Genomic DNA, 15,541 nt, shown 5'->3' on the forward strand with positions numbered 1-15,541 from the left:
ACACAGTCACACACTGTCACCTGTATGTAGTTCATGTAGCCCCTATAAAACAGGCGCAACAGGAACTCCCCATGTCGGCTGGCAGGAGGCAAGGAGAAAGCTGTAGTTTCAGTGGTTTGTATGAGTGAGATTAGCCCGGCACCTACTGCTATATCCTCAAAAAACCCAACTAGCCAACCTCCACCACAAAGCACAGTCATCTGTGTCCTGCTCTGGTCTGCTCCTCTCCCACATCTGCCAAGACAGAGCAGGCAGAGCTGCAGGATCACAAAACCTGACCAGGATGTGTTTGTGCATCTGCTCAAGCATTTGCGTGGGGGACTCACAGTGGGCTCCTAGCAGAGCCCTAGAGGACACCATCCCCTGCTTTCAGAGTGAGGGAGGAAAGCAGAAAGGTGCTCCAGTGTGGGGAAATCTCCCTCTGTTTTCACACAGAAAAGATATCATATTTTTTTCATGCCCCATGGGGCTGAGAAGTCCCAGCTCAGGCTGCCCAGACAGCCAGGCTGCTGCCTGCTCTCACGGGCACAGAGGAGGCGTTTGGTGTGCAGAGGCTGCTGAGGTGAAAGTGATGAGAAAACTCTGTAAATGAGAGAGGAGCTGAGGGTCCCACAGTCAAACCAAAGCAGGGATGGTATCTGGGGAGTTAAGGGGCATACTCACCAACCAGCACAGAGGTGACCCTCTGTGATGGGAGCTCTTGTTAGCTGAGGCCATGCTCTACACTGGGACCTGAACAGGTACGCTAAAGACTCCCCTGCTATCCCCAGGCATACAGCAGGTCCTTGGCATCTGGATAATGTCTTCCGTGCTGGCAACAAACCACCTCAGAGTTACTACCGGCAGGCCCTCAGCTACCCAGAGCCAGGCACAACTGTGATATATGACCAGAAAAACCTGCATGGATGCTGTCTTCACCAGGGAGATCAGTCATAACCACGATCACTACAGGGATGTTGATCCGAAATGCAGGGGCATTGTTCACAGTGGTGATGCAGCTGACGTGGTTGTGCACAAATTGCCTCTGCTGCAAGTTCCCACAGCGTAGTGGAGCAAACCCACCAAGGTGGCAGCGATAGCTCCTCCCGCAGATGGCAGGGTGAAGACAGGTGTCCCTGCAGTGACTCAGGAATGGCTGCTGCGATTGCTGTTTCTCCAGAATACAGTCACAATGCTCAGGATGTCAAGAAGAGCCAACAGCTCCAGGGCAAACGAGGCAGCAGACAGCTTTGCACACCCCCTGATGGCAGCAGCTTCAAGGTACTTGCTGGCTCTGAGCTGGTGTAACCCCGGTCAGTGGGTACCTGGCACTGCCAGAAAGCAGGGCTGCCAGAAGGCAATGCCCACACATCGCTGAAATGAGAGAGGGGCCCAGGGAGAATGAAAACTGCACATCCAGAGCTAGTGTCATGAAATGGTCTTCCACATCCTGAAGCAAATGGCCTCCTGTTGATCATTACACCGCTGCAGCACAGCATGTTCCTACAAGGTGTGCTGCTGGTACATGCCCGGATCCCAGTGCTGCAGCCGGGACTCGCTGTAAAAAAGGCACAAGAATTACTTTGTGGAAGCTGGCTGGCCCTGTTGTTCACCAGAGGCACACCAACTGGGTCTGCTATGAAGACTCATGGTGGTGATTTGGGTCTGGAGCAGTCTGGCACTCCGCAGTGGGGGCTGCACTGCACCGGCCCGTGCCAAGCAGCTCCTTCAGTCTGCCCTGAGCAAAGGTTGCCATTGTCCCTCAGACCTCCCAGCATAACTGCACACGGCGTCGCTCCATAACCATGTTATGTCAGAGTGATCCCAGTTAGAAAATCCCTGCTATTAAAAGTGTGCAAGTCCTGGATCATAGCGACAGGAACAGATTAGGGAGTAACTACGCATGAAGTCAGGAAGCGGTGCTGCTCTCCAGCAGCTGGGTGCCATAACCTCATCTGCCTCCACGGTCAGAGGCGGACCGGCATAGCCGAGCAGTTCGCAGGCATGTGACAACGTGGGCCGCCTGCCAGGGACTATTAGGAGGTTTAAATGACTCCAGTTCTGGAAAGGTACGGGGACGTTCCCGCTGGGCCCACGTGCCCTCTTGGAGTCCCCGGCACCGACAAGCTGGGGAGTGTGCTGACAGGGCTGGACGTGGCTCAATGCACATGCAGGTTTCAGCGGATGCCGTAGCCTGTTCCAGAGCAGCAACAAAGCTTGGCCCTGGCAGAGACCTACAGGCAGGGTTTTAAAAGTCTCTCAACATTTACAAGTGAATGTGGAAGGGGACTTTTTCTTCTGTCCACCAAAACCAACAGCCACAGTGCCCGAATCCTGACCGGGAACTTGCGTACCTGCTCTGGCCACGTTTTGTGAAGGCATTCCAGAGCACACAAACCCAGAGGGACGATGGTTCCCGGCGTGCACGCTGGGGGCAAAGTCTGCAGGCTTTCTCCTGTGGTGCACTTCGTCCTTTTGGCAAGGCTGGAGATGTCTGCTGACCTACGGAAAAAATTTCCTAACAGACGAAAAGTGGTCACATACATAAATAGTAATTACGCGGTACTGTGGAAACTGTATTACAATACCTGGCTAATGCATTCCGCAGCTCCATTCCCACTTACTAATTGCTCGTATTAAAACAGCACCCAGAAGTCTCGTTTCACTGACAGCTGCACAAACCCAAGCTGAGTTCTGCTTCTTGCTCGTGAAAGAACTCGGCCGCTCCCCAACCACCCTGTGCCCTGACAGAAGAAATAACGTGTTTAAAAATCCAAATAAAAACACATCTTTGTCATTCTGCAGTCCTGCCTAGATGTATTCTGCTTGGCAGTCTTGATTTACTGCTGCAGAAACGTGGTAGTTTACCCTGTTGTATCATTTAGGTATTTTCTAATTGCATATTAATTAGCATCTTCACTGTGGTTTTGTATTGAATCAAACAATTGCATCTCCAGTATTACACAACACAGCTGAGTTAAGCAAAAAAAATAAATACAAACCGCCTCATTCTTTGGTGTACTGACACCTGCTGTGCTACTAAAATGTAAATATGGTAAATGGTAAAGAGAGCGTGCAACACAGTTTGCATCAGGGAGTGCTTAAAAGTACATCCATATGAAACCACATGGGAAGTTACCTCTGGCATATGCTTATGTGGGTTGGGGTTTGCAAAGAAACTTACATATCAAGTGACATTAAGAGTTTAGTTACAATGATAAGGATTTTTACAAATAAAAACCTAGCTAAAAACCTAAGAATAAGCTTTTCTTTTTCTACGCTGTGAATGAAATCCTTAGTAGGTCATTATATATAACATAGATATAACGTATGAAAAGGTACAGGCTTTCTTTGGACTTTATTGATTTTTATCCTAGTTGATATTTTAAATATGTTTTCCTAATATATATTTATACACACACACAAACATTTTGGTTGCATTTATTTAGGTGCCTGGAGCCTTTCAGTGAACAAAATAACATTCGTGAATGCATAAACATTTTGACAGTCTCTAATCTAAAAAAAAGTCTTTCAGATGAGCTTTCTGGACAATGTTCTCTCTTTGACCAGTCTCCAAGGTAGTATCTTCACTTTTTAACGACAAAAACTTTAATCACCAGTAACCCGAAGTGTGCTTTGCTCTATAGTCCCAGTTCTGCTCCCGCAGAAGCAGCCTTGCCAGACACCACCAAGTACCTTCAAACATGCGCGCACCCGTTTTCTTCCTGACCGTGCAAATGCCTGATAAGTGCCGGCCCCGATGCCGGAGCTCGAGCCCCTCTTGCTCCGCTGCTCCCGGGCTTGGTGTGGGGCCAGCCGAGAGCCTGGCATCACGCCAGGGAGCTTTGCTGGCGCAGCCTCGAGAGGCGCCTGTTTGCCAGAAACAGGGTGAAGGACTCACAGGACTTTGGTCCGCCCTACGTTGGCCATACCGACAGCCCTGTGCTCCTGTGAGAGCACAAACCCAAACCCTCTGGGCCTCACTTTCGCCCCGCTGAACCCAGCACACCACCCTAGGGCTTGCCCACAGCCTTCTGCCCCGCTCCCCCAGAAGCAGCAGGAGGTTGGGGCTGCGGGGGGCTGCCATGGCCGGAGAAGAGGTGCCCATTGCCCCAGTGGGGTGCACTCTGGGGCAGCTGTTTTCTGTTGTGGTTGTACTTCTCTGTCTGTAATCCAAGTGGGCAAATAAGCTGCTCGAGGTGGGGAGTGTATGCACTGAGAGTGATAGAGCAACACTAGTTGAAAATAGGTACGTGCAGGAGAATAATTACATTTTTCATTACCTTAACCAAAATATTCTTTTCAATTTTTTACAAACTATTGAAGCCCAGTAAAAAAAAAAAATCCAGTGAATACTTTAAAAGCCATTTTAAACTTCAGCTGTGTTTCCCCACGATTCAGTTTGATTGCAGTTGTCACTTTGTGCTATAGTATCAGCTCCCATAAAGACCTCTGCAAATTATTTTTTCTGCAAACACCTGGAGGATCCTCAGGATTCATGTGTGTATCCACCCCGTCTTGCGTATGACAGTCCTGCTGGTCACTGTTAGCTGCTTCGTGCTCCCAGTTTCAGCCTGCAGGGCTGAATTCACTGGAAATACACACTGGAATAACATGCACAGGCTTTGGTATCACGTGAAATATTTCAAGTCCAGCCTTTGGTGAGTGTTAACAAGCCAAAAAAAAAAAAATCAGTGGACAGACCTTGAATAGCACCAGTGCCCTAGAAGGGCTGTAGTAACTTGCCTACCCATGCTGGGTACAAAGGTCTTCATCAACATTTACACAACCCCTCCTCTGAGTCTCATGTTTCAAGTTTACTCAGCTTGTCAAGCAATGGAGGATGAGGGACTTGCAGCCGACAGATTAGCTCGGTTCAGCTGTTAAAAGTGAATGTTATTTTTAATCTTGTATGTTCCATGTAAAGGCCTTTCAGCTGACACTACGTTAATTACATGAATACTTCGGTTATCAGCAGCACTACCCCTTAATTGGAACAGCAGGCTTTCCACTAGGGAGCCACTGTCACAAAGTTTCTAGTGAAATAATGCTTAGTAATTTCCACAGCACTTTTCGTCTTCAAAATGCTATACAAACATAAATTCGGTTAATTACCTCTCCCAGCATCCCTTAGAGGTAGGGAAGTGTCCTTACCCATGTGCAATCAAATGGGAAGACTTTAATGACACATGACGCCTTGGCCAGGACAACACAAAGGCTCAGGGTTCAATTTGGTTCCTCAGCATATGCACCTTGTGCTCTTTGAGATGCTGTAGAGTGCCTTCAGGGGTGCACAGGGGGCTGGCAGGTAGGGAACAGCAGTTCCAGGACTCCTTCTGTAGCAGCTAGAGGCCAGAGGAGATAGCCTAGAGTATCTCAGATGGTGCTAGACACCAACATGTAGACAGCTGAGTCCGGTGACAGAGAAAGCATTAGACAGTAGGACATTCCAGCATCCAGACTGTAGGATCCCAGAGGAAAAAAACAAATCAACCCACAAGCCTCTTCCAGACCATTCATAATTCAGAATAATAACTTCCATGTGGTGCAGCACTCTCCTTACTAAGCAAGCCTGAACAAATACGCCTATATTGTGTTCTCTGTGCATTAGGTGACTCTCAAATGCAGTAAGTCTTCTATGGTGCCACAGCGCAAGGTCACACGAACATTGGAAATGCAGCTTCCACCTTTCCACAAAGAAGATCTACATGACAAGACCATGCAACTGTCCATTACAGCACTGCTCATCACCTTCATCTAACAGGGGTTACTCAGCTGCTGAGCTGGAAAAATGGGTTAAGAATAGCTAAAGATCTGCTCCAGGAACAGGAGGGACTGCTCTGATCCAGCCCCACTGGGATTCTCAGTCGCTAGAGTATGAGGACGTAACAGGCCTTTACGAAGGACCATTGTTCAAAATTCACGCTGCTTCTGTTTACTTTTCTTAATGTAAGAAAATAAACATAACAAATTACATTAATCCAGATTTGTGGACAGTGCCCTTGATGAGCGAGCACCTAGGCACACAAGCTCAGGCGATCTGGAGTGGTATTTACCACTGCAATTTTATCTCCACCCGTGTTTTTCCAGAAGAGTCATCACAAGTAGAAAATACTATGTATTTGCACAAGGTGGCAGAGGTATGGTTGCCGTGGGAACCAAACGCTCAAAATTCCCCCTCTAATTTTTTAATCCATATAAAATCTTGATCAGAAAGCATGTTAATGTGCTGCATGGGCTTTATGCTCGATATATGCCATATTTTTACAGTACATTTTTACAAGTTTGGGATTTTTTGTTACTTTTGCACATTTTGCTTAGAAGTTTATCAACTTACGTCTACATTGATTAAACTTCTGTTAACCTACATCGCACTGTAATTATTTCATTTGCCCTTTGAGTTGGCAAATTAGGAAATAACCAAGACTGTCTTGAATCCTCTTTCTTCAGAGATCCCCCTGCGTGTCTACCCTTAGGCGGTGAGAGCAACTGTTTTGATCAACACTAAAAACCGCTTCAGGCCCCTGCTACAACGGATGTGCTTTGCAGGCAACTGCAGGATGGGGCAGACAGACAAAGCTGTGTGACCACCCAGCCCTACGTCTGTCCCTCTCGTATTCATTTCCTCTGGGCTCCAGAGCAACCCTCTTTATCGCCAGTTTACCTATAAAGATGCGGCCAGGCCCAAGCTCTCATCTTCTTCCAAGCTGAGATGGGAGAACCAAGGGTATAGGGCAAAGGGAAATATCAAACAAGAGGTGGCAGAGTCGCAAGAGATGCCACTCTTTCTCATGCCTGCCACATCCTCTGTCTTGCTGTAGTTCCTACTATCAAAGTTTGTAATCCCACCTTGCACTTTTTCTTCTTTCCTCTCTGCTTTGACCCTGATACTCCAAATAACAAAACAACACACCGTTCAGCTTGTTTGGGGTGGATTTTTCACAAAAACTGTTCCTTACTGGTGAGATTTAACAAAGTAAATTACTTAAAAGGAAGTATATGGGGGAAAACAAAACAAAAAACTTTCCCTAGGTTCTTGTATAAGACTTAACGTGAAAGAGTACACCTGTAAACTAATACTTATGTATTTTTATTGTACTTGTGAAAGAACAGGGTAATAGAAAACCCTCTAAAGGGTGAGGCCATGATCTAGATAAGATTACTGATCTCTTTTTGCATGCGCCATACAAACTCTCGCATAGTAGTCCTTGAAATTCACATCTCTCCTTTAGCCTCCTACTGGTGATCTCTTCACCACGCTGTCTCTTAGCACATTGTCTTTGTTAGCTGCATTCTGCCTGACTCAGGCATCGGGCACCTCAGGATACCTTCACAGGTCACCTGACATTGATGCCGAATGCAATAAATCTCTGAAATCATTACTTCAGATTATTTCACTTGACATATTCAGAGGCCTGACACATCTGCCTCTTAACCATCTGTTTGTCCTACATTCATGTAGAGGCATGAAGAAGGGTAGATCTTGAAAACTTACCTCCAGGAAGGAAGGAATAAACCTGTCTAATAAAAACATAAGCAGATTTGGAGCTAGGCCCAAAAATAATAGAAAGCACTCCAGCACAGCACTCAGGATGTCCGTCTTTATGAACGGGCACTGACAAACAACGATAGTGATATGGAAAGCCAAAGACGACTGCAAGTAAAATGAGTCACCACTATCCCTCCAAGTGTACAAATCATTTTAAATCAAACAATATTCGCCTCTAGGGCACTGGAATCTCCTCTTGACCTAGCAAGCACCCAGGGTGCTGCAGGTTGCGCGATGAGCACAGACCTGGTTGTTCACAAGTAATTGACAGAGTCTCTTCTCTCCAGGTACATCAGGAATGAAACTCTAGGGAGTTTTAACTCATAGTGCCAAGATGCCTCCTAGATAGGAAGCTGCCCAGCTCTCCTGCTTTCTCAGCTTCTGGGATTGAACTACAAATCTTTATCTGTCTCTCAGACAAATACTCTCCATGTATGTGGTTTTTTTCCCCTGCTGCTTCTTTCTCAAGCAGAGAAATACACCACTCAAGCAAACAAATCCCAGTTTGTTTCAGTCATGTCACCTGAGCCATGAGTCAGGTGTCATGGCTGATTCTGATGTGTGAAACTAACTTTGTATGTCCTTCCCATGCCATATGGCATTCTCAACCAGATGACTTAAAACCTCCAGGGCTTTAAGTCATTTATACCTCAGTCATATACACAGATTACCTAAATTCCCAAGTATTGTAAAATCATTTTATGCTTCTGATCTAACCTCTCCATCAATAATGCAGCAGAAAAAAACAAGCAATGTGGGTTTGCCAAAGGAATCTATTAATTACATGCAATATTTCATTCTTAAAATGCTCAAAGGTTGCAGATCTTTGAACAAAACTGCAGAGCTGTATGCTCCCCAAGACTGGTGTTAACCTTCCCTTGGAGTCTAAGGTTTGTCAGTGTTATCAGCAAGGGGAGAGTATTTTCTTATCTCTCCCCTACACATCCCTCAGACAAGGAGTGGTCCATGGTCCATGGCTACACCAAGACGCTTTCCATTTTAAGCAGAACTCTGAGCTGCATACTACATACCCAGCCTGTTACTGTGGACAGCCTATGTGCAAAGGTGTCTCTAAGAAAAGGTCAGCAGCGGAGCAACACCAGCTTCAGGCTGTAACTTCGATGGTTTCCGTACAAAACATATTCTGGGCAAGGCAACTATTCTGAAATGCAAAGCTCTTCAGAGGCAAATTCAAAATTTTTTGCATTCCAATTTTAGACGGGAGTTCACCATGCGACACACCTCACAGTACACTGGAAAACAGCCTGCGGGGGAGGGAAAAAGATGCAGATACCACAAGAAAAAAGCTTTCAGAAAACACCACCGCTGCTGCCTCTCCCCGTGTCACTACTGTAGGGCACCTCTATAAAAAGAGATTTTATACGTCTAGATGAAACCACAGCACTAGAAGACTGAAAAAACTGAAGCCCGAGGGATGCTTTAAAGTGAGGCCTCCTCAGGGCCCAGGTGCCACCACGCAGCAGCACGTTCCCCCCGGCTCTCGGGAACAAACCGCGCAGCGAGCCACAGCGCGGGGCCTGAGCCCTTCTCCCCCGCTGCCCAGCTTGCCCAGGCCCGGGCACCACCTCCCGCCCCGACCGCCTCGCCCGCGGCGCCGCCGCCGCCGTTACACAACGTCCCCCGCCGCCAGGGGGCGGGTCACTCCCTCCCCCCCGGCCCCCCGCATTGGCTCAGAGACAGGTGCCACTGATTGGCGCGCGTCCGCGCGCTGCCGCGACCTGTCCCCCTCGATTGGCCGAACCCCGCGTAAGAACTGCGCGAGGAGACCCGCGACCACACCGCGATTGGCCGCGGCGCTGAGGGGCCGCCCTATATAAGAGCGGCGGGAGGGGCGGGCCCCTAGCCCTCGGGCGCTGGGGGTAGTGGAGTGCGCAGCTGTCCGGCCGCCGCGGGAAGATGGCGACGGTGAAGGCCGTGTGCGTGATGAAGGGGGACGGCCCCGTGCAGGGCGTCATCCACTTCCAGCAGCAGGCAAGGGCTGGCGGCGGCGGGCGCGACCCTGTCGCTCTGCGCCTCCCCCGGGGGCTCGCCTGGGCTCAGCGGTGCTGAGTCACTGCGCGGGCGGCGCGGTTCGCCCTTCCCTTCCCTCTCCTCCCCGGCCGCTGCGGAGGCCGGTGGGAGCTGCGCTGGGCGGGCTTGTCCTGGGCCGCGGTGCTGGGAGGGACCGGGGCTGCTGCCCTTGCGTCCCTGGGCGCTCCCGGGTGAGGCAGCGAGCGGCTGCCGCGGGGCTGGGCGCGTCGGGGCGCCCCGGGCACCGTGTGGCGCCCTGCGAGCCCCAGCGCGGAGCGGGGGTGGGAGGGCATCGACGGGGCGAGCGGCGAGCGTGTGCCTTCAGCCCTGCTCGGGGGGGTTCCGCTGAGCGCGGGGCTGGAGCCGGCCTCAGCCTTCCTGGGGGGCTTGTTCACCGCCCTCAGAGTAGGGCATAACGGAGCGGTGATGGCTGAGGGGCCAGAGCGCCTTTAACGCTCCGTCGCTTATACTCGGTAAAGAAGTGTATGCTCTGGGGCCGCGTGCAGGCAGTACTGTATCTGTAGAGGAGAAATTACTTCAGGGTTACTTGTCCTTCCAAAAGGAAGTACGTGATCGTTCTCAAAAGCAAGCGCTCTGATAAAAGGCGTTCCTTTTGCTTGTTAATCCATAATAGAGTATATTTTAGGTGGCTAAGTAAATGCAAACATTGTGTGAAATACTGTATTGGCATACAGAATCAGTTAATGTAAGGTAATTGTTCATGTCTCGGTACCTGACTTTGGAGTCTCTAATGCTTTCTGTTGACTAGGAAGCTTCATTTGATGCAAGGCCATTTAATGCTGTAGTCATTTTGGTGATAACTAAATTATTTCTATTAAAGGATAATGGACCAGTAAAAGTTACTGGAAGAATCACTGGCTTGACTGATGGAGATCATGGCTTCCATGTCCATGAATTTGGTGACAATACAAATGGTAAGATGTCTATCCAAGCTTTTGAGTTACAGCTGTAGTGTGGTTGCTCAGCTTTAAAGAGCTTCTTTCAGTGTTGCAGCAGCATTTGATATAAGTATACTTGCGTCTCATGATGCAAATCTGTGTCAAGAAATTATGACATTTCCTAAGGAATTGCCTCCCATTTAATACTTTGAACATGTTTAGGCTGGTGTTCAAGATCTGACATATCAAGCACTAATCTAAATACTTCAATAATCCCAAGTTAAGAAATAAGAAAGCTTTTCAACTGAGCCTAGAGTGTTCTAGAATTAAAAATCTTACTTTATTGAGCTTGGAAGTCTGTAGTAGGTTACCTCTCTCCAGAGGATTGGTAGAACATCTACCAGTCTTTCATCATTAGTGATTTCACTTCCTCTGGCTATAGGAGGACTACCTTGGTGTAGTGTATAAGCAACAGATTTAATCTGGCTACTGCAAAAAAAAAAAATCTACTTTTGATGGCTGTGTTCTGTTTCAGGATGTATGAGTGCAGGTGCTCACTTCAATCCTGAAGGCAAGCAGCATGGTGGACCAAGTGATGCTGAAAGGTGAGTTTACTGTGCCTGGCCTCTTACTGGGTATCATCTCCTCCATGCAGTGGCCATCTAAGTGCAACTTTGTGCTTGAGAGGCCACTTCATGACTAATGCTAGGACAATACCAGAAGAAAACTGCTAAATCCTGCGGGACTTCTAGGGTCAGTTAACAAAGGCTTTGATAACTGTACAGCGATTTATTAGACACCTTGGCTCCAAGAGTACGGGTACCATCTAGTCTTTGGGACATATTCTTGGTTTTATCATAGCTTGGGGAGAAGAGCAAATAAAGGCTCTTACTGGGTGAAGGTTCCTAGGGGTATGAGTGGAGGGAGTTTCCGTGTTAAAGCCTTATTTGGTCAGTGGTGATCTGCTGTTTCAGGGCCAGCTTTTGACAACAGGGGCCCTAAACTGTCAATTGTTGAGCTGTATGCAGGCTTGTCATGTGGCAGAGCAGGATTATCAGTGGAAGGTACTGAGGCTTCAGGGGAGACTGCAAGATGAATACAAAGCTGCGTGTGACCAGGCATGGTGGCTTTTTATGGGGTTTGCTGGGCTGTTCTCGTCCTGTTAGCTGAGGTACCATACTACCTACAGTATGTAGTCCTTAGGGGTTGTGTGTGTGTGCTGTATGTAAGTACAGGGTCTGATGCTTATGCTGAATATCTGTACTGTAGTGGGAGCTCAGACCCAATTCTTGCCCTGGAAGCAGTTTTCATAGTCCAGTTACCTTCAGGGAACCCTTGTGAGCTTGAGACCTGATAGCTGAGCTGATTGGGTTCAGAGGCTGGGAGGGGGCTGCACAAGAGCTGAAGAAAGTGGAGCTAGGAGCAAGTGTAAGAGGCTGGTCTTGCATAAGTAGGGTGTAGACTGGCATTGTGACTAGCTTTCAAATGCTGACATTTGTGTCCATAACTGCACCTTCTGTGACTGATAAATTCACACTCAAGGGATCAGTTGCATGCCAGACCAAGCAAGCAGGCTGCTAGCCAGCTGTCTGGATGACAGAGCAGCATGAAATGTGTGCTTGTGGGCTTCACATGCAGCCAGTCACCTCCAGTGCTAAAGGTCAAAATCGCATGATCATTGTGGCTTCTGTTGGTTCTGTTTTGTCAAATCCTGCTCCTGGTGTAACCTGCCTGCTCAGGCAGCTGTAGGCTGGGGAATCCCTTAGGAGGCTCTGAGAACCAGATCGTGCTTGTATCAGTGTAGAATGGAGACAACTGGACTGAAGCTTCCTGGAAGCTTAAATCAAACCAATTCCTAAAGGGAAAACTGCCCTTGACCTGATTTTATAGGACTTGGTTAAAAATATGAAATCAATGCTCTTCTGTCTAAGAAGCTGGTAGCTGGCATTCAGTGTGCTGAGCTGGTCACCCTGCATGGATGGAGAGTTTTAGAAATGAGTTGGTATTCAAGGTTCTGCATTTGGATAGAAGAGTCTTACAGAACATCATTGGCTTGTCTTTAAGTGAATGGTTTATTTGGGGCAGGTAGGGAACAGTACTCTGGAATGTCCAGAAGTTCAGGGTAAACTGAACTGCTTGAGGCTTAATTCTTAAGGGAAGACCTAGCAGAGATCTAGCTCTGCTAAAAACTGTGTGGTAGGGTGTATGGTGTATGGGAAAATACCAGGCAAACTTGAACAGTCGTTCCTGGTACTGATGAGACCTTAGCTAGCACTTAACGCATTCCCTTTGACCTGTGACTTGACAAACTGCTTTTACTAATCCTATTTAAACCTAAAGCCTGCAGCTGCTTGTGGAATAGCTGATTTGTGATAGACATTAAAAGCTCTTAAGAATAGCGGCAGTGTTTACACCACACCTTGTGTGTGTGGGAAAGGTTATTTCACCTAATTTGAGAGACTGAGCAGAGGGAGATGCCATCTGCATGGAGGAATCCTTGGCTGGAAGAGTTGTGCATGGGAGGGATGGCATTCCTTTCCCCAGTGTTGATTAACCTTCCAGTTTCAAGTTCCACTTAGGACTGAATTTTAATCATCCCTTGAACTAAAGGAGTTAGAATAGTGGAAGTGTTTAAGATTGACTGGTGGTGGTAAATGAGGATATATGTGCTGCTTGAGATAAGATGGTGGAGTACTCGAGTGCAGTTACTGTGGGTATTGTATTGCCCAGGCCACCACTTGGAAGAGTTTTCAGTTCAAGTTTTCTATGAGTTTCTCTGCATCTTTCTGTAGGCACGTGGGAGACCTTGGCAATGTGACCGCTAAAGGAGGTGTGGCAGAAGTGGAAATACAAGATTCCATCATTTCTCTTAGTGGACCATACAGCATCATCGGACGTACCATGGTGGTAAGTACCGTGGTGCCTGCTTGGGTGCTTAAGGAACTCCACAGCAATCTTGCCAGCAAGTGGAGACTTTTTGATGCTGGAGGCCTGCATCCCTGGTCTTTGTTATAGAACTTGTGGTGCAAGATCTCCAGCGTGGGGAGTTCTTTGAAGCCTTGCCTGAAAATCCTGTGTGTTAGTATGGCACTTGACTGCCATGAGCATCAACCTGGCACTTAGCATTGCGTAATTCCGATAGCTTCTCTGTTGTGTAACACACCCTGCTGGTAGCTGGCAATAGTGCTTGTGCCTGCTGCTGCTAATGAGTAGTGAACAATGTGGATGAGTTATGCAATAACATGAATTAAGGTATCTTCAATTCTCTTTTAGGTCCATGAAAAACGTGATGACCTGGGTAGAGGGGGAGATAATGAGAGCAAATTAACTGGAAATGCTGGACCTCGTTTAGCTTGTGGTGTAATTGGAATAGCGAAGAGCTAAGTATTGTACCTGAAATGCTTAAGATGACAGTGGTAAATGGGCTGTATTTCATTGCCAATGCTGACCTTGCCCTTCTGTGTGCAAGCAAAAGATTTATCACTTAATCTCATTACTACTCTGCATTCTGAGTATCACTTAAAACTGGCGAAGACTGACTTAATTTTGTATGATGTATATTGCGATTAAAGTGACCCTGATGGAATGTCTCTGTAGTCTTCTGCTAAAGCATCTGTTGTAACCATTAAGTGTAACTTCACTCACGGGCACTCCCATTCTGTGTGATGGAAGATGTGTAATAGTGATTACATCCTGAACACCAAAACTTTTGGTACGCTGTGGGTTTGGAGGGTTAGCCTTACGAGCTCTAGTGAGACTGCTCACCAAACATCAGTGGGCACTGTGTGTGTCAGGGCTTCCTCCTGGTGAAGTTGCAGCATTTGTAGGTTTCAAACTTGTGTAATAAACTTGCTGGGCAAACACACCTTTGTCTTGCTGTCTATATAAAAAAAAAAAAAAACAACAAAAAACCAAACAAAACAAAAAACCAAACACCAAACCCCTACCTGCTGACTTGCTAACAGGGAAAAGTAAGGCTGGACTTCCTCATGTCAGTAGTTAACTCACTAGGCACCAACAGCATCCAACACATTGCTTCCAGCCAGTCACCTTGGAACAAGTATGACCTGAGATCAGTTGGTCTGCCTCTTGTTACTGGCAGTTGCGTGTTTTCCTGTGACTGAATCCTATTCAGTGGCAATAACCTGGCACCTCTGCACCTTGCAGCCAGGGGTTTTATGTACTGAAAAACAATGGCTGCTTTGCAGAAATATTTTCTTTGCTGTAAGATGTAATGGTGGGTGACACTGTGACACTCACATGTGACTGTAAAGCATATGTGTGTGTGCTGGGGGAGCCTTAAGTATGTAAGATGGTGGGGCTTCACCATGTGTTCTTGTGCCTTGCCTGGCTGGGTGGCTTGGATCATTGTGGGCTGGTGTGCAGTGATAGTGTGGGTGTGGTGGTGAGGGTAACACCTTTCTTCAAGCTATGCAGGAGCGTTCAGTGTGGAACAGGCCTTTCCTTAAGAAGGGTATATATAGCCAGAAGTTCTGTATTTTAAATTTCATAAAGCTTCTCAGTAGTGTAGTCACTGTGTACTAGTGCCAGCTTTCATTATTTTCTTGTATGTACCTCTTAAACACAGATTTCCAAGTCTTATTAATAGAAAAAATTATTAATTTTAATAAAGACTTGTATCAACATTCCTTTATCTTGTACAGAAGATATATTCATGGAAGTAGTTGGTTGCAGTTCTAGACACCCAGATTCCAGTGTAGCATGTTACAAATGAAATGGCTTTTGGTAGTTGGGCAAGGATACTGTAAAAACACTTGGAACTTAATTCATTGCAGGTGGCCAACAATTGTGTGTACAGTCTCAACCCACCTCTGCCTCTTCCAGCGGCTTAGTCTGTGCTCTGGTTCAGCTGCTGTGGCAGAATTAAGACAGTGCTGCACCCTTCCAGTCCCTCCTTAACCATCAGAGGATGTACACCACTGTACGCCCACAAATAACCACATCACCTCTTTCCGTTTTAGAAGCTCTGAGGACTGTTAAGGTGGTCTCCCCTTTCCTTATGGGGGAAAAAGGGCAAGTAGTTGCCAGCTGTAGGGCAAGGAGAGCTCTAGCAGCTCTGCTG

At 47.4% G+C, this 15,541-nt stretch overlaps 1 protein-coding gene across 1 annotated transcript; it reads left to right on the forward strand.

The window, feature by feature from the left end:
- Positions 1 to 9,341: 9,341 nt before the first annotated feature.
- Positions 9,342 to 14,323, forward strand: SOD1 (superoxide dismutase 1). Its single transcript, XM_068425002.1, has 5 exons — positions 9,342 to 9,520; positions 10,401 to 10,494; positions 10,994 to 11,063; positions 13,251 to 13,365; positions 13,732 to 14,323. The coding sequence occupies exons 1-5, from the start codon at positions 9,446 to 9,448 to the stop codon at positions 13,840 to 13,842; spliced, it is 465 nt and encodes a 154-aa protein (XP_068281103.1). The 5' UTR covers positions 9,342 to 9,445; the 3' UTR covers positions 13,843 to 14,323.
- Positions 14,324 to 15,541: the final 1,218 nt, after the last annotated feature.

Source organism: Nyctibius grandis, chromosome 2 (genome assembly GCF_013368605.1).
Source record: "Nyctibius grandis isolate bNycGra1 chromosome 2, bNycGra1.pri, whole genome shotgun sequence".
NCBI classification, from domain to species: Eukaryota; Metazoa; Chordata; class Aves; order Nyctibiiformes; family Nyctibiidae; genus Nyctibius; species Nyctibius grandis.

Excerpts from the sequence above, each read along its gene's own strand:
- SOD1 (XM_068425002.1), top strand. The coding sequence starts at position 9,446 with ATGGCGACGGTGAAGGCCGTGTGCGTGATGAAGGGGGACGGCCCCGTG. Across the intron at positions 10,495-10,993 it reads ATTTGGTGACAATACAAATG|GATGTATGAGTGCAGGTGCT; the intron begins GTAAGATGTCTA and ends GTTCTGTTTCAG. Across the intron at positions 13,366-13,731 it reads TCATCGGACGTACCATGGTG|GTCCATGAAAAACGTGATGA; the intron begins GTAAGTACCGTG and ends ATTCTCTTTTAG.